Genomic DNA, 26,280 nt, shown 5'->3' with positions numbered 1-26,280 from the left:
TAATTTCTTTTCTTAGGAAAGAATGTGTTCCTCTGCCTTTGGCTTAATTCCAACAATGCTTTAAGAACAGGTTTTCCCACTACCAAAGGCTCTTTTTTGATAAAACAAAAAAGAAACTAGCTATGCTGTTGACAAAGAAGAGCTATCAAGTTCTTAATGTTTAACATTAATGAAATAATTTGGTTTGGGTTTCTCTTTTAGGAACTAGTTTCTGTTATCCCTGCCTGCCACTGGTTCCCATAGTGATGCGGAGAAGTTGTTGCCACCGTTACCCTCCAGTTCCCCTCACCACAAAGCCTTGGCATTTTGAATCATTTGCCAAGAATGTGCCCTCCCATGCTTAGTTCTTATGAACCTTTTATAAAAAATAATAATAATAAAGCCCAACCTATTTTAGTTTTGACTGTTGCACAGCATTTGTGTTTTTAAAATGGTACTCAATATTTTCACAAAGAGCTCTCCAATCAATTATTGCCTGCTATTAAAAGAGCTACTCTTAGATGTTGTTCTCCCCACTTAAAAGCTACCAAATAAAACAAGAAAACATCCTAGAATTTAGTGTTGTTTGGTGTACTCCATTATTGCAAATCCAGGTCTTAGTTCAAGTGACGTTAATAGGAATCAGCAGTGTGATAAACTCACTGCATCGCAAAAGACACTTTATTGAACACCTGCTGTCCCCTTGGAATGTTGGCTCAATCTGTAACTGCTCTTGGTGTCATCTTGTGGTGCTTTTTTTTAGAAAGTACAACAATATACATTAATAATTCAAGCTACAGATATGGAAGGAAATCCAACATACGGTCTTTCAAACACGGCAACTGCTGTCATCACAGTGACAGATGTCAATGACAATCCCCCCGAGTTCACCGCCATGATTGTAAGTATGCAATAAAGAAAAGGGATGTAGAATGTGTATAGCTCTTACTTGTTTGCTTAGTAGTCCAAATGGATTGAATATGTTTCTGACTTGAGTTCTGTATTTGTACCCTCTCTACATGGAGGAAGCCAGACTGTATTAGCCATTCAGAGATTTCTGTGACTTTAATAAACAGTGTTAATCATCATTACATTGTAATTTTGAATGTGAGAGAAACAACATTACATACATGAAGAGTCATTGTGTTAAATGTATTTATTGTTTACTGAAATAATGCATTGTAAATTAAATGAATTTTTGTTTTCCCCAGGCCCTACCGACTTTGTGTTGGAGAGCCAAGTGTGATCTTCGGTCTGAAAAATTACTATGGATCACTGAATTAGGATTACTTGCCTCCTAAAGCACTAAATAAATAAATGATAACTAAATCATAGTGTTTACCAGAAGAACAAAAGCACATATTTACTTTTTTTTTTTTTTTTTTTTTTAATTCTGTGTCTTGAGTTACAATCCATGATGCCTGGGAGTTCTAGAGTTGCAGTCCCATTATCTGGCCAAGTTCAGGAAGGCTGGTCTAGACACAGAGGGATGTTACTTCATTTAAAATATCTACTAATATTCCTGAGGAAATTATTCTGATAATAATTTAGGAACATGAGAGACCAACATGAGAAACCTTCAGTGTTTCAGAAGAGAAACAACATGATGATGATTTTTCAGGGTTACTAAACTGACATCTTGTACATATGTATGTGTGTTTTATATTTTCAGTTCTATGGTGAAGTTCCTGAAAACAGAGTGGATGTTATAGTAGCTAATTTAACTGTGACAGATAAAGATCAACCACATACACCTGCTTGGAATGCAATATACAGAATGACAAGTGGTGATCCCACAGGCCGGTTTACCATTTTTACTGATCCAAATAGCAATGACGGGTTGGTAACTGTTGTGAAGGTATGTGATACAGTTTACCAGGTTAACCATGAGCAGATAGGTCACTGACTATTAAACTAGCTCCTGCTGTTAAATGAGAAAGGCAGATTAAGGGTGGATTTCTAAAAATATGAATATTTTCAAATGGTGACATTTATCTTTTGAAAGCCTCCCTATATCACTTGTGGTGCCAGTGTAGATTTGATGTTTTTTAAGAACCTGGTTAAATTATTCAAAGGAACTTGTTCCACGGTATATCAGAACTAGCATAGAAAGTGGAAGCAATTTTAAAAATTGAAATACTAAACAATTTAAATTATTTCTTATTGGATCTTCTTTGTCTTTGCCCAAATAGACTAAGCAACATTTTCAAACTAAAAACAACTTTAGCACTTCTGTACTTCTATGAAATGTATTTAATTAAATATTGTTAAGATCAGTTTTATCTGCTTTGCCTGTGTAATTTAGAAAGGTATTTTAGCATTACTCCTACATGAAAGAAAGAGGCCCAGTTGAACTATCTCAGATTTACATACTAAGAAACTTCGTATGGTTTGTGTTACACATTTTTTTGATTTGAAGCAGGGAGGCAGTGAAGGACAGGAAGGCCTGGCGCAATATGGTTCATGGGGTCACGAAGAGTCGGACACGACTTAACGACTAAACAACAACAACAACCACCTATGGACGAAATCAGGAGTTTTCAAACTTTTTTAGGCCACAGAACTTATTAAGTTAAAAAATTTGAAAATCTGATCCAAAAAATGGCATCCATGGCACTTTTGTCACTGGGGAACGAGACTCATCCTTTGTACTTCAGAAAAATTGTTAAGGATACCCTTGCATTCAAGTATTTTTTTTAATTTAATTTAAATTAAACCAGGTGGCTAACAGTTAAGAAACAACCACAAAGTAAAATGCATAGCTAGCAGTTAAGGTAGAAACTAATCAACAATTAACATAACCATCTCATAGGCTCTGACAACCCCATACTCAGGCACACAACCATGTCTTCGTAGCTTTGCAAACGGCTTGCAGGATTGAGTCCAATGTAATCTAGGGGATAATGTTCCAAAGTGCAGGCACCAGAAAGAAAAGGCACTTTTCCTGGCTTTTACAAGAAGATATTTCTTAACCAACAGGACCAGTAGCACACCTCTCCTGCTAGATCTAATGGGAAAGGTAGAAGTGATCAGGGAGAGGCAGTCCCAGAAATAACCCAGCCCCATACCATGAGGCCTTTCTGGTGACCACTAGCATCTTGAATTGAATCCAGAAATATACCAGTAGCTAACGCAGCTCACAGAGATGTTACATGAGCACACTGAAGAGTGCTTGTAACTGCCCACAGTACCACATTTTGAATCAGCTGCAGCTCACAGAGGCTCTTCGAGAGCAGCGGAGTGTAAAGCACATTGCAGTAGTCCACTTGGGAGTTGACTAAGGCATGAGTGATTGTGAGCAGTCTCCTTGGCACACAACATGAAGTTATGCAAAAACACTCCTAGCCACAGCTATCACATGCTCCTTGAACAAGAGTCAAAAATCCAGGAGGACCCTCAAATTGTGCACTGGTTCTGTTTGAGGTAGTGCAACCCAATCTGGATTAAAAGATGGAAAGTCCCAAGAACCAGAGCCACTCAGTCTTGCTAGGGTTGACTTGAAGCCTGTTTTTCCCCATCCAAACCCTCACAGCCTCCAAACACCAAGATGCAGCCTCCACCGCATCACTTAGTTGGTCTGAGGTCAAGTTATAATGTGATAATACCTCATCCCATGTTGTTGGATGACCTCACCAACAGCTGTAGACATCTCTCATAGAATGCTAGGGTTCCACATAACAGTTTGAAAAACCTGGATTAGATCATGACATTTAATTTATAAGAAGTTGAAATCAGCAGAACTCTGACTGAGAACAGTACGATGGGCTGATACAAGTTTTTACTCTATTTGTTGCTTTATGATTCTGACTTGGCTGGATGTTGCAGTTGCTAAAATTAAATGCATTATGTGTGGCCAATTATGCTACTTAGGATTAAACTATATCTCCAAGCAGTATATCAATTTGTTTAAAAATCTCCCCCAATGAATATAAATCTGCAGGTAGAAACATAATTTAAGAGAAAAGTAGTGGTGAGATATGGAGAACTGGCTCAATTATCTCCTGCAATATGAACTTCCCATAGTTCCTCTCTTCCTGGCATTTTTTCCCTATTTGAAATCACTACTACTATCAAGATTGCAATTGAAGTGAAAATAGTGCTTAAGAGATGGACTCCAAAGTGGTCTCATGATGCCTCATTATATTTTTAAAATCAGTCTCATCAGTTTAAATCTGATGTGGCAAACTTAAATTTAAACAAATACTATTGCCACATCACAAATATTCAATACCTTAATTGGAAGTTTTTATATTCAGTACCTTAGTTTGCAGTTTTATAGATCCAGCCCTGAAGCTGAAAAGCAGCATGCATATACAATGCCACAACTGTATTTGTACTGATGGTACAATTTTGTATATCCGATAACGATAGGGAGAGAAACTATCTTTTTACAATCCTTTGTGTTGTCATTCTTCATTACGTGAAACTTGCTCAGGCCAGCTTTCTAGTTTGGTAAATTAAAAATAACAGAGATATTATAGGTAGTTCAGTAGCGTTCAGTACATACACTGTATTTCACTTCCCTGAATAAAATTTCCCAAGCACTCAAACCAAAGAGAAACCAAGCTAAAGCTTCAGTACTGCAGAATATGTCTTATACTTTCTGAGAGAGCATGAGAGTCACTCTCCATATTTCTAGATTATTTTGTTGTCTATTTACAAAAGTATCACATTCTTCTCATAAGAAGTACATGGTGATGTAATTTATATTCATGCATAAATGAACCATTCAAGATTACAAACTAAAACAATCTGAAATGGAGCTAAAATTAAACTAAATCTCTGTAAAGAGGAAGAAATGAAAGGCTCAAGAGTATAATCTATTTGAAGTAGCTTAGTTTGTTTCAAATTAAATTCTTTATTTTAGATCTGTCAAAATAGAAGCAAAAAAAAAAAAAGGCAAAACTGGATAAATAAATGTGGTAGAATTCCCCAGAGAAGCACTAAGCCCTTATTAGCTCTAATACAGTTTAATGATTCCTGCAGGAGTTATATTGTATTTGGTAAGCAATCCCTCACTCCATGAAAAAGGTACCTGAATTTGACAGCATAAGCAGCTAAACAGGAAATACGTTTGCAGTTCTTCAGCTCAGGAAACTACTATCTAATAATCTAAAAGAAAATGATATAGCAGTTATCCTAACTGCTTTAAGGTATTGGAAATGATGTGGAAAAAACAATTCCAGATATGAGAAAAGTTCTTCATTATTTCCCACAATTAGGCTATTCCTGAATAGCAGAACCGTGCTATGCTTCCAACAGAAGCTGCAGTAGTCAAACAACAGTTTAAGAAAGAAACCTAACAAAATAAATATGTAACCTCCTTACATTTCTGGTTGCCAGCGGAACATATCTGGTGACATACATACAGCTTGGGGGGGGAAAGTATTTTTTTAACTCACAAAGTATTCTGTCTATCTAATTCCAATTCTCAACTTCCTATTGCTGATTACAGGTCTGCAGGGCCACTTCTACAGGTCCTATCAAATATATAAGCATGGGCATCTGTAGGAAGAAGGTGAGGTGGGGGTAAGGAACAGAATATGCATTGTGACCTCACAATGAAACTGCCCCTTATATAGTTGCCTAAGGGCGGAGCTTACATTGTGATGTTATGACACATACTTCATCATTTTAGCTTTAATAAGGAGTAGCATGGACCAAATCTAAAATTAACAAATCTGCCAGAACCATTTTGAGCTTCACACATAAGCTGTTCACAACCACTTTAAAATTCAATATAATACTTTGTTATTTATGCCATATATACTAAATAATAGAAAATGTTGGCCCTCAAAGACTACCTAAAATAGTTTTGATATTAAAACACTGAAATACAGTACAAATAATTTTATAAATACAAGATACCAATTAGATAATTCAACCATAAACAAATTTAATTAACATGTCAGATTAAAAAAAACAGAGTCACAAGCGGACTGTTAAAAATTCAAAGCACATTAAAATTGTCCCAGATTGAAGAAAATAGCATCTAAGAAACATGTAATTTTCTCAATTCACATTAAAAAAAAACTCACATGTGTCTTCCAGCTGCCCTTTAAAAGATGCTGACTACTCAGATACTTAAAGCATAGTATATAAACAGCTTCAAATGGGATGAGGCAGTTTTTCTCAAATTGGGTCCTAACAAATTTCAGGAACTGTTGAAAATAACTACAAATTAAAATAGATTAATAAGTTTATAGAAGAGGATATCAGATACTATTCTAGTCATTGCATGTTGTTCCAGTTGGTACATCCAAACAATCCTCCATGGGTAGACCACTGAAGACTACATTAGATGAGTGTGTTTAGGCTGTGAATATTCCCTGTTCAAATTATGCATTTGTTTTGATGGCTGCATAGAACGTATTATGGATCTATACTGATTTCAGAATGAAAAACACAAAGTAAAATTATTTTAAACTGACTAGACCTTCAAATAATCATCAGGATGTTGTCTTCATTTGTAACATACTCAACTTTTCTTACGAACTAGAAGCTCCGAGCTGTTATTACTTGTCAAATAACTTTATTAAATTTTTAAGATAAAGAGATAAAAACTAACAAAAACTAATAATTACGATATAGAGGAGAAAAAAGAATGAAGAAGAAAACAAAGTCAAAAGTACAGAAAGAAAAAGAAATACTAAAGAAAAATGACTTCTTTTACAATAGATATAACTTTAAATTCACTTTAAGCTCTAAGTTAACAGCATAACTCATTTTTTCTATTGTCTACTATTATTTCTAATACTAATTCTAATAAGTTATTACTTGTAAAGTCAGTTTTCAAACAACCTGCACAAAGGTTCTGTTTAAAAGACAATTGAAATATTTATAGCCCAGTTGTGCTAAATGAGACCCAATAGAATACTGAGGCACAGTTTGAGTTTTTGTGCTGTGGATCAGAAAGTGTCATACCCTTCAAAATAAAAATGAAATAGTCTGATTAAACTTGTGTCTAGGTTATTCATGGAATTACTCTACAGTGGATCAGATTAGTTTAAGTATTGATTGATTTACTGATTGATTGTTCATGTGCCATCGAGTATAGGATAATCATTAAAAATGTATGCTGCTACAGATCTGTTTGATGCAAAGGGATTTGGAAGAGCCAATCAGAATAGCTCTAAAGAGTAAGAAGCAACCCTGAAAAGGAAGAAGTGTTATTGTTCAATAGTAAGCACAAGGCCATTACATATAGCTGGTCCTTTCAGTTGTAGATCTCTAGAATGTTCAAGAATCTTTAAATAAGAGTTTTCTATAATATTACAAAGAAATAGCTTTATTTCAGCATATCTGATATGTTGATATATTGTGCTTAATTTTTTTAAGTGTAGCCTATGACTAATGTAACTTATATCTCACTTTGCTTTTGCCAGCCTATTGATTTTGAGAGCAATAGGAAGTTTGTACTGACAGTTGCTGCAGAAAACCAAGTGCCTTTGGCAAAAGGAATTCAGCATCCTCCTCAGTCAACAGCCACTGTATCCATTACAGTCATTGATGTGAATGAAAGCCCAACTTTTGTCCCAGTCACAAAGCTTATACGTCAGGAGGAAGGGATGCTTCCTGGGGCTGTTTTAACATCATTCACAGCTCAGGATCCAGATCGTTACATGCAACAGACCACTCTAAGGTAACATAGATCTGCCTTAACCATCTAGTTGCCTATAAATGAATGACTCCTTCCCTTGGTTCCTTTGCATGCAGGAATAATTGGGAAGCTGCTAAAAATGATCTTCATCATGTTCTCCATGATTTACAGATAAGATTTATGCCCCTGCCCAGAATCCCATACAGAGTCTTCTAGACCTTGGAATTGTTTGGTGCAAGCAACACACTCATGTCAACCATACTAACACAACTCTGGCTACAGTGTCCTTTCCTTTACTAGTAGTTTTGGCCTTCCATTTGAATCAAGACGACATCATCATCGTTGTTGTTGTTATTGTTATTATTATTATTATTAATTATTTTGATACCAGTTGATTCTTTGACACCATTGAAAACATTACTTCATCCTTCAGAATGCCATTTTACTCTCTCTTTACCTGCACTATACTGCATCATTTCTCCATAACCATTGTTAATTCCTGGTTTTCCAAGAACTGACTAAAGGGCATGATTTTTTCCCATAGCATTTTTTTTCAAATGGATAATGCCAACCAAAAACGTTTGCTATGAGTTGTCCTAGTCATGCCAGCTTCTAATTTTTTTTAATCATTGAGGCTTATTTTTCAACAGTGATATAATTTGCATTTAGAATAGTTTAGTAATGTTTACATGGCAGTGCTTTTAAATACTCCACAGTTTTATTAAGTCAGCGTGTATGTCTAGGAATATTGAAAATTATTATGTAACTGGGTAATATGTAGCAAATACATTAATATGAAAAATATAATCAATAATATAAATCTGTTTTATTTATTATATAAATAATTTCTACAGATAGCATCTTTTGCAAAATTCTGTCATGTACAGTTTGATTTCTGTGTGCATCTTCCTGCTGATGATTTGTTTGACTGAATACATCTGACATTAATATAGTATTTTATGTTAAATTCTTGCAGGTATTCAAAACTTTCAGATCCCGCCAATTGGTTGAAGATTGATCCAGTTAATGGTCAGATAACAACAACTAGTGTTCTGGACAGAGAATCACCACATGTGAAAAATAATATGTATAATGCTACTTTCCTTGCCACTGACAGTGGTACGTGTTTAATTTCAAGGGCCTGCCTTTTGTATCATTGAGTGCCATGAATATCATCAGCAAAGCAGGGATATGAAATACTGATATAAATAATGTATTAGAATGACAATGAAGTATAAGAGAAATTATCTGGGTATAGGTATTGTTGTAGAGAAGTAATATTTGGAAAGGAGTTATTTACTACTCTTTATGTTCCTGTGATACCAATACTGATACCAGTACTATGCAGCAATTGGAAAGTAGTGAGCTGAGGGCCAGGACATCCTAGCACTCTCCATTGGTCTGGACACCCAGATTGCTGAGGTTGCACTTTTCCTATTAAAGAAAAACATTGTGACTAAGAGGGGAATCAGCCCATTCCCATGGGTTTGCCAGGGAAGGATGTTCCAGTATTGGAGTACTGGTGCTCCAGTGTTGATTTCCTCTTCCTTCCCATTTCAGTGCTCAGATCGTGAACTTGAAATATAAGCACTTAGAAATTTTTGATTCATTGAAACTTGTTTACAAATGGACTGAACAGCCTAATTCACTCCTAACCCACTCCCAAAACATTATTTCCATGTATAACGTTTTCCTATGGACCTTTGAGTTTTATTATAATGTTCTTTGCCATTGTCTATCTCTTGTCTTTATATTGTTTATCTATCTGGGGGCATATCATTTCTATGGTGGGAGATATCAGATATCCATCATAACTTCATGGTTCCCATCAAGGGGCTGTGCTTTGGGAAACCTTATTTGGTTTAGTTTTACCTCAGGAGAATCTAGGAATACTAGAACATCTGTCAGGCAGCCATAAGGTATTTTTTGTGAGGGAATTTTAGGTCTGAAACAGAAAATATTCTCGACTAAGGAAACTGTTTTAACTAAGGGTGAAGGATTCTTAAATACAATATCATATCAAGTGATGAGATTTCGAGACCTGGGATCCTTAAAAAGAACTGTAGTTGCATGCCCATACAAAAGGGGGTAGAGCTTTGATCCCAATGGTGTGAGAGCTATCATGAGTTTTCATGTAAGCTGTACATGCTGCTAGTTCTGAGCCTTCATTTTTTAGACATTTCTACAAAAAAATTTACCACAGTTTCTACATACTGTTCTTGACCCTTGTAAAACTTGCTAATTCAAGATCAAACAAAACTTCTTTGTTCTTGAAAGAGTTTACAATTACAGCATTAAATGTATATAATTTTATTAGAAATATAAGCATACTTTCTTTTTTTTTCTGTAACTGCTTTGATACAGGTTTTTAATATGATAACATCAGATATTCCCAAATACCCCAAACATTTTTAACTATAAAATTCAGCATTCTGAAATTTCATAGCTGTATGGCAACCTAATGAAATATTTACGAGTGTCATGCCCACTTGTTTCTATTTTCTACTCAAAGTGCTGCTGCTTTGGTGCTGTTTTAAGGAAATCTGGTAATTTGCTATATAACTCCCACTGTAATCAGTTCTGATGCAGACAATCCAGCCTTATTTGGGCAGTGTCACTAAGTTGTTCAGAAAAAAGACAATGTCTTTACTTTGAATGGAAATCCACTTAGGCTTCATAAAGTCAATTCAGTATGAGGGTGATATTTTCTGCCTTCAGTCTGAATTGGACTTTTTGTTCCTACACTAGAAAAACATTTTTCCCACTGGAGCAAAATCTCCTGCAAAGATTCTCTTCGTCTTAGCTTCAGCTTAATCTTTATGTTCAGAAAAGAACTGATTACTCTTTGTAGTCAGAAAAAGATGTTATTTAACTTGTACTTTTTTTCCATTAGTATGTTCTTATATGTTTAGTAAGTATCACAATCCCTTTTTAATAGAAAATAGGCTTATTTTATTTTGTTGTGTTTGTGTCCTTAAAGGAATCCCACTAATGAGTGGGACTGGTACCCTTCAGATCTATCTGCTTGACATCAATGATAACGCTCCCCGAGTGGATCCTCAAGAAGCTACAACATGTGAAACACTACAGCCCAATGCAACAAATATCACAGCAATAGATGATGATATTGATCCAAATGCTGGACCATTTGCATTTGAGTTGCCAAATTCTCCTCCCAGTGTTAAGAAAAATTGGACCATTATTCGCATTAGTGGTAACATACATTCCTTTTATAACAAATCTTGTGTTTGTTTTGTAACTAATAGTTCATATTAATTTTTTTTCTAATATTTTAAAATGATAGTAACAATAGAATGTTCAGTTGAATTAAATACAGTACTAGGGGATTCTGCTTGTTTTCCCAGTCTTTGGGTTTTTCCATCTCAGAAATGTGTTCATTGCATCAAAAGATATGATTCTAAGAGTTGGAATCAGCTTCCCATAGGTCCTCTATATGCTTTAGAAGAAAATTCAAACTTTTCACATTTGATGAAAGTTCACCAGTACATAACTTATCATTTCAGGAAGAGATTCTAAAGCAAACGCTTTCCATTGCTTCAGTCGATGCAAACAGAGAATATTTATCCAGGCTTTTTTTTCTTTTCTTTATTCAGGTGACCGTGCCCAACTGGCTTTAAAGATCAGGTTCCTTGAGGCTGGAATCTATGATGTTCCAATAATAATAACAGATTCTGGAAATCCTCCCAAGTCTAGCACTTCTATTCTGAAGGTGAAAGTTTGCCAGTGTGATTTAAATGGAGACTGTACAGATGCAGACAGGATTGTTGGGGCAGGACTAGGCACAGGTGCCATAATTGCAATTCTCCTCTGTATCATCATATTACTTGGTAAGACTTTTAACTATTTTAGTTGTGATTGGGTGTGTCCTTACATGTGCTAAAAATGTTCAAGATTGGCTTGCCATGGAGTAGATTCTTCATATGTAGATGGGCCGCCAACAATTAATTGATTTAAGAATATATAATAGGCAATGTTTTTGCTGAAGCTTGTGATTTCTTTCTTAAGGACGTATTCTGAAAAGGTCCTCCTCTTGCCCTTCCTCTCCTTCTCTCTGGCTTTCTTTTCTCTGAACAGTTAGTTCAGTCTTTGAAAGTTTACAGCAAGCATGGTAGATGGCTTCTGAAGATCTTTATGAAATGGAGAATTCTATCTATCTATATTTTTTTTCAGAAAGATATTTGAAGGTTGGACAGAAAGGATATTAGAAGTAATCCAATAAACCAACAGCAGTAAACTTACACCTTGCATTACAAATGCTTAGCAATTATCCATAGCTTTCTTCTTCCATTTATAAGCATAAACCTCCTGCTAATAGAAAAATCAGGATCTTTTAAACTGTACATTTCAAACTGGATAAAGAGATATAGTCAAATAGTCTTTGTTGGGAACTGAGCTCCAGAAGAACTATCTCTACCTGTCGTTGCTGTTCCATTTTATGCTTAATTACATAAACAATTAGAAAGCTAATGTGACTGACCTTAAATTTATGTAATATGTATTATGTGTCAGGCCTAGCCCAAGGAACTCCAAGAGACAATGCAAAATCAGTTCAGCTATGTTTATTAGCTACAACCTCTAGCAAGAATCTTCCCAGACTGAAACCCCAGCTCCCAAGTCAGCCAGCCACAACAGTGTGAATTCCTCAGGGAGGTGCCAGTCTCATCCTCTTGTAGTTCCCACACTCTTGCGGCGAGCTAAGAAAATGCTTATCTCCCTGAGCCTGGCGTTCATAATTCCATTCCATCACATCTGGCTGTGTTAAGCATTCATGACTCACAGGTCAGAAAGCACCCTTCCAAGCACTAAAATCAGGATGTCTTTTCAAGGTTTGCATGAGAGCTTTCAGAAGGTACTCTGGCTGTCTCTGCATGCTTGTGTATGCACAGCCATTTTGCTTGGCTGGAAAGTGTCTTTTTCAAGTACACTAATTTATCTAATGTAATTTACCATAATTTACAGCTCTGAGAATAGCAGTTACCAAAACATTGAACCAATGCAAACTGCCCTGCTTTCACCAAAGAGGCAAGCCTGCCCCCCCTTGACATTGAAAAAGCAGAAGGAAGCAGACAAGAACTTTGCTGCCATAGATTGCCTAAATATAACTGTCTTATCTGAAAGCACAGTGCTCACTGAAATTCTTGTGCTGTAACCCTAGCTTGTCTTCTAGTATATACTGGTAGTCAGAATTCTTAGATTCTCATTCTTTGGATTAAGTATTTCCATTCTGGACTGTAAGGAGGGAAGTCTAACAAAAACTAGATGGTTGCATTCTATACCTGCTATTGCTCCTGAACTGATTTGATATGCACAGTGGCTTTTCTTCTGAAGAAATTCTAAACATTTGATTGCCCTCCCCCCCATGGTACAGTTTCAGTGTACAGCTTCTTCTTTAATGTTACCTTTATAATGGATCAGGTTTGGAAGTCTCCAGCTTCTGTACATCCTATATAGTGTAACGGAATGTACCAGCAGGGAATTTACTGCTTCTTCCCTTTTTTAGTTGCAAGTTGAAGCAGATAAATTCCAGAACAGATAAGTACTGAATGTGCTCATTTCATGTATTTTTAAAAATAACAATATAAGGAGGAACAAGTAAAGCTCCCCCCTTCTTCTGCACTTGATCTAGTTCTAGTTCTAATGTTTGTGGTTTGGATGAAACGCCGTGATAAAGAACGTCAGGCCAAGCAGTTACTCATAGATCCAGAAGATGATGTGAGAGACAATATTCTGAAATACGATGAAGAAGGTGGTGGTGAAGAAGATCAGGTGAGAAATGTGTTCATAATGAAATTTATATTATATTATATTATATTATATTATATTATATTATATTATATTATATTATATTATATTATATTATATTATAATATTAATCATTCACATTTAGGGTTTTTTATAGTGTAGGTGTGAAAATCATGCCTGTAAATTGCCACAATTGCTTGGGTTTAAAAACTGCCACTGTGTGCATCAAAAGAGACTAATTCTTTTCTCTGTAGGGAAAAAAACAAGGCTACTGATTGCTTTGACTAGTTTTTCTCAACCTCCTTGCCAACATAATTTGATACTTTTGCAGGCAGGCATAATCATCAAGTAACAAAGTTGGCTGAAGAATACTTGTGAGTACTAAACAGGGATAATAAGTTCACTCTACTTCATACTCTTCACTAGTGTAAAGAGGTGTATGTTTGTAAGGATGGTGCAGAGCCACCAAAACACACGGGATGGCAGTCACTGAGAATGTGACTGCCTTCAAATGATGTGTTTTGCCTTCAGATTGAAACTTATGCCAGCACTTTGCATAATGTATGGGTCAAGAATCTAAAAATGAGTCATAGCAGGTGAGGAGGTCAGTTTGTCTCTTTACATGAACAACTTAAATAATATTTTTGTAAATAATTGCTAAGAAGCAACAGAGAGGGATGGGTTTTTAAATGCTGTTTGGCCAGTGACCTTATTGGAGTCGATTTTCAGCTGTAGTGTTATAGTCTATAGTATTCTAGCCATACGTTTTGCTGTGCAGGAATGAAGAATATAGCATGAAATCTCTGTCCATTGGTAACAAGGCCAAAACATTTTTTTTTTCTTCCTGGATCAGATTTCTTCTTGCATTCAATAGGATAATAAGCTGAGTAGTTGTTTTTGAAAAAAGTTACAGTAAAAGATTATTCCCAAAAGGTAGAATTAGAATTACAAATTGTTAATTAATACATGCATGTTTGTAAGTAATCCACATACAGTAAATTTGTTTAGATTTGAATAATCTACTGTTGAAGAAGTTTTAAAATTGTGTTTTTGTTCTTGGAGCCTTAAATTATGTATGTAGATTTTACAGTATATTAAATGAAAATATTTCAAAATACAGTGATTTCACCTCTTGCACTGTAAATCTGCATTTTTAAGTAAATTGAAGAAAAAATTATCAGTAAGAATCTTCCGAGGTATATTATTCCAGAAATGTGAAAACTGTTGAGACATGAAACTTTGCTAAAGACATCAGATATTATTTTTAAAAAGGCACACAGATACACAAATCAAGCAAGATTAGTATTTTTCATGGTAGACCAAGATTACATGTTCAAAGCTCGAAAAGGATTATCTATTTTAACAACTTAACATATGAACCCAAACTTTTTTCCAAATTATACAGGTTCTTTAAAAATGATCAAAGTTTGTTAATAACTTGAGAACCTGTCAAGATTTTTAAAAAACAGTTTTGTATTCTATTCTGTATATACATTCAGCCAAATTTACTTCCACATGTAAATCTTTGTGCATAAGATTCCAATCATAACTATTGTGATTTTTAAAAAAAAAACACTTTTTGTAGTCTGATGTACATGGAAAGGATATGTTAGTTATATAAGCTTTTTTTACTAGAACAACGCTAATTACAAAATACATTTACTGCCTAAAAATAATAATACACTTATAAAGCTGTGAAGTGATCTGGATTCAGAGGGTAAAATGTGAGTCAGCACTTACATGGGCTTGCATATAGCACATTTGCCTATGGTCACACAACTGCCCTCCAGTGTAATCAGGGAAGAAGACACTTTGATTTAAAGTATCCTGGCATGTGCTACGTGGGTATCCAGATGCACTCCAAATCACAGTTTGCCCTTTGTGTGTGGATATTTACATAGCCCAGTTAGATTACCATTGGCTCTTTACTGATTATCTCCCTTTGGATGAGTCTCAGATAGGAATTCAACATGAAGGATAGACTCACCTATCAGGTCTAGCAACAGAAGACCGAAGTATATCAGAAAGCACCAAAAGAACCCTAACTGAATGGAGATTAATCATTTTGGTCTTTCATAAGAAGCTTCAGCATCATATACCATGATGCAAAAAAGTTATAAATTAGGAAGGTGGTCTTGCAATCTGAAGTGAAAAACAAGAGTATGTAAATACCAGATTGTCTGATCTGCAATTCAGTAGACACTCTGATCAAGTTTTAATTTTATATAACAAAATGAAAACAAACATTCCCTTACTTTTCTATCACTTCACCTTCTTCACTAATTAATATTAAAGATGTTACTTTTGTGATGTTAAACTCTGTAAAACAACTAAGAAGAAAACATTCTACTCCAGGTTTTTTCACCTCTAACTTTGTGAATTCTCAATCATATAAGAAGTCTGAAAATGCACACTATCCCTAAAAATCCTGCATTGCCAAACAGGCCAATTTCCAAAGTCCAGATGCTATGAAAATTACTTATATCCAAGGATTTCCTGCACAGATTCATATATGTCATCCTCAAGTTATTTCAACTGACAGTAAGGAGGTTGGAAGGTTACAACTACAAAGCTGGATTATTCTCAGAATTTCTTACATATTTTATTTCCATCTCAGAGAGTTTCTACCAGTAAATTTTCCTTAGGAGGACCAAAAGCTGCTATTACCTGATGACAGGAACACAGACTAATCTTTAAAAAGCATTGCACGTTAAAAAGGGAGTGGAAATGCTGACTAACATGATGATGATCAAGAATGGATCAAAATCATAATCCCCATGTATAATAGATTCCTCAAAGAGGTATCCTTCCTGAACTTGCCAGTAATACATTTCCTAACTAAGAATCTAACTTAGTTTTGTAATGGGGTACTGATTGAACCAGTGAAGATATGTCCAATCAAGGTTTTAGCCTAAAATCGGATTGTTTTGTTTTTGTTTTTATAGAAAGTCACTTTGTTCAGCAAATATTCAGATAAAGTTGTTCTGATTTTTAATCCATAGTTCTCTGCTTTCAGTTTGATACAGCAGTTCTCTACAGACCTATATCATGTTTTTCAAAGTTTCACAGTTCACCCCTTTTTCAGGTACTATAATGTTAATACTCTCTTCATGGCGGATGCAGCTTATAGGAGACAAGTTAGAAACTAGCTGTTGTTCCATAAAGTCTTATACATCCTGGCGTCTGAAATGACCTCCATGTTCAAAAGACGAATGGAAATTACTTAATGTGTGCTTCAGTACTTCACAGAGAGGACATTCTACCCACCCCAAGGGTACAGCAGACCTAGTTACTAAAGCTGCGCGAAGCATTAGAAAGAGAAACTTCAAAAAGCATGTTAATGCAAGCAAAGCACTGATAAGGTATCTTCTTAAAGCTAGAGATAGAACAGCCAGGGAAATTTGGTTCCCCCCCACCCCCCTCTCTGTCTGTAGTTTCCCTTAAAATTGCTAGTTGACATAACATTGCAAGTTATTTATCAAGTATTATAGGGTTTGGAGGGTCGGGGAAGGGCAGCTGAAGGTGTTGGAATCTCTCTGCCTCACAAAAGATAGGGAATTACCTCTGGGAATCTAAAAGAAGAAATTTCCATTTCTTCCACAAAAATAATCCTATTCTATAGCTGCAGCATGAATATATGAAGGTCAGTGAGAAAAGGGAGCAATAGCATATTTTATAAGAACAAGCATTTTTCTCTTTACTATGCATATTGTACGTTATCTACACCAGTGGTTCTCCAAGTGTGGTCTGGGGACTCCTGGGAGTCCCCGAAACCTTTTTAGGGTATCTGCAATGTCAAATAAGTAAATATTTTAAAAATTCTTAGTCTAAATGTCTAAATATTGATAGGTATAACCCACATAAACCAAAGCTCTTTGGGGTCCTCAATCATTTTTAAGAATATAATGGGGTCCTGAGATCAAAATGTTTGAGCACTGCTGATCTAAACCATCTTTCCTGGATGAAAAAGCAAGATATAAATCAGTATCTTATGTATCACTTACAGGACTATGATTTAAGTCAGCTCCAGCAACCTGACACTATAGAACCAGATGCCATCAAACCTGTTGGAATAAGACGACTTGATGAAAGACCTATCCATGCAGAACCTCAGTATCCAGTCAGATCAGCAGCTCCTCATCCTGGGGACATTGGGGACTTCATTAATGAGGTAAATTGGAAGCTGGAGGAAGGGGGGAAATCTATTCTTTTTAGGACTTATTAGGCAGCATCTGCACAGATTATGAATAGCCTTTACATCTAAAGAATAATGATTTTTAAAGTACTGTTGATACAATTACAATGATAGCAGATATCATTAAGCCCAAAAACATGTAATGTATTTAAACGGAAAGTCAGTTAATGTTTGTGCGTTGGTATTAGTTGCACCCATGGTTTATCCGTCTTAACCACAGTATTTACAAAACAGTTATTCCATTGGATTTTGTTAGAGTGGTAGTTTAGCCTAGTTATGCATTAATTGTAAGTTCCAAGTCTGTAGAGACACTGTGTCAGCATTTCTCATCCTTTTTTATGTTACTTTTACCATTGATGAATTTTATGGTATGTGTAGAGACCTGGTCTAATGGGATTTAAAGAGATAAGCTTTGATTCATTCTTCATGTATACCTCTTTGAAAATTATAATGATGCTATAATATACATTGAAGCAAAAATTGTGAAATGATCACAGAGCTCTGCATCCCTGTAATATATATAACGTACAACATCTCCCTCGTCTAAAACAGGGCCATTATTGCTAATTGCTTTGTACGAAAAAATCTAGAATTTTGCTGTTTGTTTTTAAATAATATTTATTTTATTCACAAATATTTTATTGCTTATAAGCCATTTTGGGATGATCTTTATGTTGAAAATCAGAACATAAATATTTATAGTAAATAAATTATAGTCTAGACTCATAAAATTGGAAGAATCCATTTAGCCCTTGTAGTCTAACACCCTCTGTTGCAGGAATCCACATTAAAGCATCTAAGACAGATGGCTGCCTAGTCTCTACTTGAAACGTTAAGGGGAGCCAGGCCACCAGATGTCTGGGCAATTTGTTCCATTGACAAATTGCTCTTAATATTAGAAAGTTTTTTCTATCATCCATTCACAATTGTTTCCTGTAAGTTGACTCTACTATTCTGTGTCCTCTGCTCTGCGATGAAAGAGAGGATATATTGATTTTCTTTGTATGACATCCTTTCAGATTTTTGAAAACTATTATCATACCCCTGTCCCAGTCATCTTTTCTCAAGGCTAAACATACCCAGCTCCTTCAATCTTTCTCTATAGGATTTTGTTTCTAGTCCCATAATCATTCTTGTTCCCGTTTTCTGAACCTGTTCTAATTTCTATGAATCTTGAAAGTGTGCTGCCTAGAACTGGACACCATTGTTGTGGTGGTCTCACCAATGCAAAAACGAGTAGAACTAGTTCCTGTGATTCAGAAATTACACTTTGTTAATGCAGCATAAACATTCATGTTTTGCAGTCACATCATTTTATGAAATGAAATGTTTATTCAGTCAGTGACCAGCAACGTTTGAAAATATACAACACAAAAATAAAATCAAACGGGTGAGATAAAATACTAGCATAACAAGGAGTGTCTATAATAAAATGTAATGTGCATTACTGTAATGGTATGTTAATATACTGTACAAGTATAAAGCTGAAATATTACAATATATGAGGTAAAAATGCATATTGCCTAAATCATTCTGTTGCTTCATATTCAGTTAGCAGTCAACTACTCTTCCAAAATCTTTTTCACAAGTGCTTTAACCAAGCCAGGTAATTCTCATCCTATGTCTGTGCATTTGACTTTTTTCCTAAGTGAAAAATATCAAGTGAAATTTTACTTGTTTTCTACCACTCCATTTCTCCAACCTTTCAACAATATTTTGAATGTTAACTCTGTCTTTTAAGATATTAGCCATCCTAGCCAATTCTGTATCATCCTCAAATTTGGTAAGAATCCATTCTACCAGTGGATTTCTACCAATGAAAACATTGAAACACAGGACCTAAGACTAATCTTGCTGGAACCTCACTTGATACATGAAAGCTGGCTGGATGACCTTGGGCCAGTCGCTCTCTCTCAGCCGAGCCCACCTGATTGGTATTGTGGGAAAAATAGGAGGCAGGAGTATTAGGTATGTTCGCCACCTTGAGTTATTTATATATAGTTTTTATGGTTTATATATTTATTGTTTTAATGGATTTTGTGAGCCGCCCAGAGTCCCTCATTAGGGGGAGATGGCAGAGATAAATTGAATAAATAAATATGTGGATGGATGGATGGGTGGGTGGGTGGGTGGGTGGGTGGATAATATAATAATAATGTTACATAATAATATAATAACAAGCACACTGTGTACAATTTTTGAGCCAGTTGTGTATCCTAATTGTTATGCCATTCAGCCCAAAGTTAACTCTTTTGCCAATTGACATATCATAGGATTCTTTATGAAATGCTTTGCTGAGGTAAAGGTATGTTACGTCTGCAGAATTCCCACAGTCTACTGAGAAATTAAAATTAGAAGGGATTAGTCTGGCAAAAATTGTTTTGACTATACTGATTTATGATAATCATTGCAGTTTTGAAATGCTTATAGCTAGACACTTTATAATCTATTCTAGAATCTTCCCTAGTATCAGTGCAAGACTCATTGGCCTATAGCTTGCTCCATCTTCCTTTTTCCCCTTTTTGAAGATAGGTATCATATTTGTTCTCCTCTAGCCATCAAGCACTTCAATTTCCAGAATTTCTCAAAGATAATATATAAGGACCAGACTGCCAACTAGTTCTTTAGTAACTAAGGAAGAAGTTCATCTAGATCTAGAGATTTAAATTCATTAAAAGTACACAGTTGTTCCCTGATTCTGTCAGTCTCCAGTTGCAATTCTGACCCTTTATTTTGTCCTTCACAATTTCCTATGGAAAATGCTGAACCCAAATAGGAGTTATTTAATGCTGCCTTTTCTTTGTTACCTGTTAGCATGTTGCCTTCTTTATCAAGCGGCTGGTATACTGATTCTTTTATTTAAGCATATCTAAAGAAGCCATTTTTGCTATTCTTAGCATCCTTGCTACCCTTAGCTCACCTCAGCTCATTCTGAACATTCGCTTTCCTGACATCAGCTCTGTTAGTAAGCTACCTGACTGTATTCTTCCTCTGTTACTTGACTGTCTTTCCATTTTGTGTGTATGTCCTTTTTGTTTTCAGATATTCACTAAGCTTTTTGTGTAGCTGGACTGGCTTCTTTTAGTATCCTCCATTTTTTCTCCTCACTGGAATTGTTTGCCATTATGCATTTAATACCCTCTTCTTTAGGAGCTTGCACCTATTTTAAGTTCCTTTTCTTATTAGTTTCTCCCTTTATGGAATCCCACTTATATTTGTTCTGAATTTACTAACATATTTTTTTGAAGTCCCAAGATACAGCACATGTTTAACTACATTAAAACTAAATGTAGTTAAACATGTGCTGTATCTTGGGACTTCAAAAAAAGATGTTACTAGTTTCCTTAAAATCAAGAATGCCAGCAATATATGGTCACTTTCCTCCAGTATTCCTGCTACGTCCATTTCCTCAACTAAATATTTCCTAACTATTAGTAACTGATTGTCTTGTATCTCTTGTGTCTTGTATGTTCTTCCACTGTCTGAAGGAGGAAGTTATCAACAAGACAAGTCGGGAGTGATAAATATGAACCGGCAGAAAGTTCTTTCTGTGGGGAACATTCAGTACAAATATATACAAGCAATCCTGAATAACTGTTCTTATATTGTGTTCATGTTACATTGTAGAAATCAAGAATACAGTAGTGGAGAGCAGTGTTCTTAAATAGGGCAGAGTGGTATGGAATCAATATTCCTGCTACTGACATTACTGACCATTCAGGTTTTCATGCCACATTCAGAAGTTATAATGAACCTGAAATGGGGTTATGTCTTGTTTCGTGTGCATCTGATTTTTAGTCCTAGCAATCTTTATTCTACTCAGTCTGTATTTTTTCACTAGTGCTTTTAAATAAAATATGTGCAAAATGGGGCATCTGATATGTTGCAAGCAGAATTAAGTACAGTCTGGAGCTCCATGGCAAAGCATGTATTTTGCATGCAGAAGGTGCTAGGTCCAGTCTTGAAATGTTTTAATGTAAAGTTCTATCAGGTAACAGAAGATGAATGATTTCTACCTGACATCGTAACAAGTTGCTGCTATAGAAAGTAATTAATGCAGAGTAAGTTGAACAAACAGTCTTGTCACATATAGGCCATCTTCTTACCTGCAGATCGGTATAAGGAAAAGCAGCCAGCTCCACAGATTGCAACTAAAATGCAGCGAATAAGCATCTTAGCAGGGGCATCTGTGAGGAAGGGGAGCAAAGGGGGCAAATGGCACATATCTGATACACACAAATGCTGCAACTAATGGACTCAAATAAGACATTGTAATGCAAGAATGTAACTGAGTCATTTTCATGATTATATCATCACAAATGCCATCATCTTAACATCACAGGTTTTTATGAATGCCACTGTATTTTAATATGATTCAATACCTGCTGAATTTTTAGTGGCAAGGGTTTGGGATCTATGATCTCTACTTGTAAATCAACAAATGGGAAATTGTGTCGGGAAATTATGTTATTTAAGCCATTTTTTTTCTGACAATCTGGGAGTGCTGCTTTTTCACAGCAATAGCTATAAGGCAGGTCAAATCAGGTCAGTTAAATTTTTCTTTTCTGAAAACAATTATGCTGTAAGTTAAAAGATTATAGCTCTTCAAAATTGACTTACCTTTTTCAGGCAAAATCTGTGAAATATTAATCTGTTCTTTTTTCAGTGCTCTAGTGTTTAAATTTTCATACCAGATTAAGCTGTTTAGAACATAAAATGCACAAATTTTAACTTTCCTGTAATGCAGAGTTGAGCCTTTAGCCATGCCTTTGTAAAACTGCCTTTTAGGATCTTTTTTCCAACAGACAGTTTGCACATTAAGTGCATTTTCTGGAACACTGAATCTTTCATTATTGTTTTATCCTATAAACTCAATAGCACAAGAGATTGTATATCATCCAAGGCCAGCAGTGGATGCCGAACTAAGAGACTCTAGTTTTCCAGCTTGACAAGACTTAAAGAATATTTTTGATGTAGTTGGTTGAAATACAATAGCACTTTTTGCTGTTTTAGAAATATGCAGTTTGTTTGTGGAGGCTTTAAACCATTATTGTAGATCCCAATATACAAGCAAGCCTTATCAATTACTACAAAGGACAGAATTTAAATGACAGATTGCACTTTCATTGCAGAATATATTTACAGCATTGCTGGGATTTTTGCTAGATTTCTTTGTAGTCAATATCTTGGGAGTGAAAAAAAAATTTAAAAAGCTGCTCAGTTCCACTCCAAAAATTGTAATTTAATTTTTTTTAAATGTGTGAAAGGAATTGATGGGTATTTTGATGTGTGGACAGATGACGTCTCCTTGTTGTTTGCATCTAATTTGTAAACTTAGTTCTTCCTTGTTTGTTCTTGTTTAGCTTTCAATTTAAAGATTCAGGAGACACACACAAAACTGCCATTTAACTCCACTATGAATATTTTCATGCCAACTATTAATAATTTACAATGTGTTAAACAGCTAAAATCATTGAACTAGAATGAAAAAATGTTTTAACTGGTTGCTATTCATATTCATATGGCATACTTTTACAGTATTTATTTATTCTCCTTCTTGCTTAGACATAAATTGTTCCAATTTCTTTGAATGATTACAAATTCATAGAGCAAGGGGCAGGAAGGATAAGCCAGTAATTATAGCTCTTCCTACACTTCAGTTATTCCTGGACCTGCTGCTGATCCAGATATTTTCTCATAGAGTGGTCACAAAAGTTGGATTTACATAATGCATGTGAGAAATGATTGGGTAGTCTTCCCATTTTCTTTCTCATAGTTTCTCCCTCCTAATTGTTCACAGGGACTTAAAGCTGCAGATAACGACCCTACAGCTCCTCCATATGACTCTCTTCTAGTCTTTGACTATGAGGGAAGTGGTTCCACCGCTGGATCTTTGAGCTCCCTCAACTCTTCAAGTAGTGGTGGCGAGCAAGACTATGATTATCTAAATGACTGGGGTCCACGTTTCAAGAAACTTGCTGATATGTACGGGGGAGGTGATGACTGAATGCCGTGGTGGCCAGCGTTGCATTTGGACAAGTACAAACCTTTTCACTGGTATTCCCAACAAGCGTACAGAAGCTAGGCTTTAACTTTGTAGTCTACTAGCACAAGTGCTTGCTGAAGGCTTTGGCATAGGCTGCAAACCTATTTGGGCTCACTGGGAATATCAGTCATCCAATGCTGTTTGGAAAAAAAAGGAAAACAAACAATTGAGCTCAGTTACACTTGAATTTTACAGTACAGAAGCACTGGGATTTTATGTGCCTTTTTGTACCTTTTTCAGATTGGAATTAATTTTATGTTTAAGGCTTTAAATGGTACTGATTTATGAAAAAATGAAGAAAAACCACATTGGGGGTGGGGAGAAAGCGCAGTCACCAATATGCTTCAACATGCTTTTGTTACATTACATTGCTTTTATTAAAATAACAAAATTGAAAAAAACCTCATGGGAAAATTTTGTTATTGGGGAGATGTGGGGGAAGAAGGCCATAAAAAATGTACAATACTTCTAGTTTTAGATGCTAGGGTTTTTCACTAAAATTCTAAATCTTATGCAGCTGGTTGCAAATAAAGGGAGTTTTCATATCACCAGTTTGTAGCAGAACTGATTTTCTTTTCTTATGATAGAATGTTACACACATTTTGGTCTTAATCCATATACACATTTTTTTAAAAGCATTTTCCAGTACTTTTTTTCCCACTTCACTGTAAAAAATGGTATGTGTACATAATGTTTTATTAGCATAGTCTTTGGGAAGTGCTGAAACTTCCAAACATGTGTATGTATTATTTGGACTATGGATTCAGGTTTTTGCATGTTTATATCTTTTGTTATGGGTAAAGTATTTACAAACAGGTTGCAAACAAGTGACATTGATTCAATTGTTGAGCTGTAGTTAGAGTACTCAAGGTTTGAGTTTTTTAAATTAATTTTTTGTTTGTTTTATTTGTTTGGGGTGGGCAAAAAGTTCTTAGCACAAATGTTTTACATAATTTGTACCAAAAACAAATAAAACTGTGTGAGAGAGAGAAAGAAAGGGGAGAGAGAGAAGAAAGAAAGAAAGAAAGAAAGAAAGAAAGAAAGAAAGAAAGAAAGAAAGAAAGAAAGAAAGAAAGAAAGAAAGAAAGAAAGAAAGAAAGAAAGATTGAAAAGTCAAGGGGTAGCCTTATACTTATGGCTCAAGTAATTACACAGTATGTTAAACAACCAGAAAGATGTTTGACAACAGCTTTGCCTCTGTATTATGTACCAGAATATAAATGATATACCCCTGACCCCAATGTTCTAAATAAAATGCTAATTTTGGATCTTGTGACTGGATTGTACTTTTTTTCTACTTGAATAGGCTATACTGAAATTATAACAGTAGCAACAACAACCAGTAATAGAAACCACTAATAAAAATAGTTAATTTTTCATTTGTATTTGTCTCCCAAAAATCTAACAAATTCTTAGTTGCTATGAGAATGGCAGTCTGTATAAAGGGATTCCATAGTCAGGACTGCTTTTTATATCACAATCAAGGTTAAATCTCCACATACAATCTCCTGAAGCATAGAGAAATCCTCCATCATTGAAGGGAAAGGGGAAACACATAGAGAGCCAAAGTTGTGTAGTGATCAAGATGTTAGACTAGGATCTGGTTCAAGTCTATCCCCAGCCATGGAAACTCACTGGATGACCTTGGGCCAGTCACCCTGTCAGCCTAATCTATGTTCCTAGTTGTTGGGGAACCTTGAGCTCCTGGGAAAAAGTTGGGTTAACACTCTAATAAATATACATGTATTTATAGAACATATGGGTACTGAGTTTTAGATAAATTTATACCAAGATTCTACTACATCATACATAAACCTGGTGCAGGAATGAATGGGAATGTGCAAAAGCACACATGTATTCTGGAACACATCTGGACAAGACTCCACTGAAAAAGGAAAATGAAAACTTGAGAAAACCCCATTGATTTTGCCACATAATTAAACAGTTCTGTTGAGTAATTTAACAGATGCTGTCAATGAATGGGTTGCCTTCAAAAAATGGGAATTATAATCTGCCAACTGGTAGGTCTAAGTGAAAAATTTGGAAATGTTATGACTTCATTTTAATTCTTTAACCATCATTATGGGATCATTTTTCTTCTGTTCTTAAACCTGTCAAATTGATAAAGTGTGTGAATTTAATGTAATTTAATTTTACTAGTTTTTAATCAGAATCACAAGAAATATTTTCCTTAATGTGTTATTTCTCAGTCTCCTAGGTTTTAGAAGTGAGATCATGGGAATGAAAAGTCCATCTGAAAGGGGAAATCAGGGTAGTTGAAGCTGCTATAATGCATCAACAAGGTCTCATATAATTACAATTACATTATTTTTGTAACTATCAGAATGTCAGCTTTTGGAATACTGTATTCTGGAGCTCTATAATTTTTATTTAGTCTCAAATACCTCAAGCTTTAAAATAATAATGTAAAACTTAGTTTAATTTATTTCAATAGCATTTTTTCCACCACATGAAGATGCAGACTATCACAAAGTTGGGGAACTATTTTAGTTTCAATGAAAAAGGCTGTTAATACTGTATATTAGCAGGGAGTGAAATAGGGTGGAAGTACAGTTTAAAATGAGATCAAAAACAATTACAGGCAAGAGCAAAGCCAAAGTACTGGATTTATAAATGTAAATTATAAGGCAAAAAACATATTTTGGTAAATTGTGCAATTGTATGGTGCATTTCCAG

The 26,280-nt window shown here is 35.2% G+C and overlaps 1 protein-coding gene across 1 annotated transcript in view; it reads left to right on the top strand.

Annotated features, from left to right (window-relative positions):
- CDH2 (cadherin 2) overlaps positions 1-24,688 on the top strand; it is a 154,637-nt gene extending 129,949 nt beyond the window's left edge. Inside the window, exons 8-16 of the mRNA XM_088130827.1 lie at positions 743-880; positions 1,652-1,837; positions 7,365-7,621; positions 8,556-8,698; positions 10,560-10,793; positions 11,194-11,427; positions 13,227-13,366; positions 17,349-17,513; positions 23,338-24,688. Coding sequence (XP_087986953.1) covers positions 743-880; positions 1,652-1,837; positions 7,365-7,621; positions 8,556-8,698; positions 10,560-10,793; positions 11,194-11,427; positions 13,227-13,366; positions 17,349-17,513; positions 23,338-23,544 — 1,704 coding nt within the window. The 3' untranslated portion in view covers positions 23,545-24,688. The remainder of the gene's footprint in view (positions 1-742; positions 881-1,651; positions 1,838-7,364; positions 7,622-8,555; positions 8,699-10,559; positions 10,794-11,193; positions 11,428-13,226; positions 13,367-17,348; positions 17,514-23,337) is intronic.
- Positions 24,689-26,280: the final 1,592 nt, after the last annotated feature.

Source organism: Python bivittatus, unplaced genomic scaffold (genome assembly GCF_059951505.1).
Source record: "Python bivittatus isolate LINGU-HERP-01145 unplaced genomic scaffold, Pbiv_v1 ctg000840_np1212, whole genome shotgun sequence".
NCBI classification, from domain to species: Eukaryota; Metazoa; Chordata; class Lepidosauria; order Squamata; family Pythonidae; genus Python; species Python bivittatus.
This window is presented reverse-complemented; position numbering and strand designations above follow the sequence as displayed.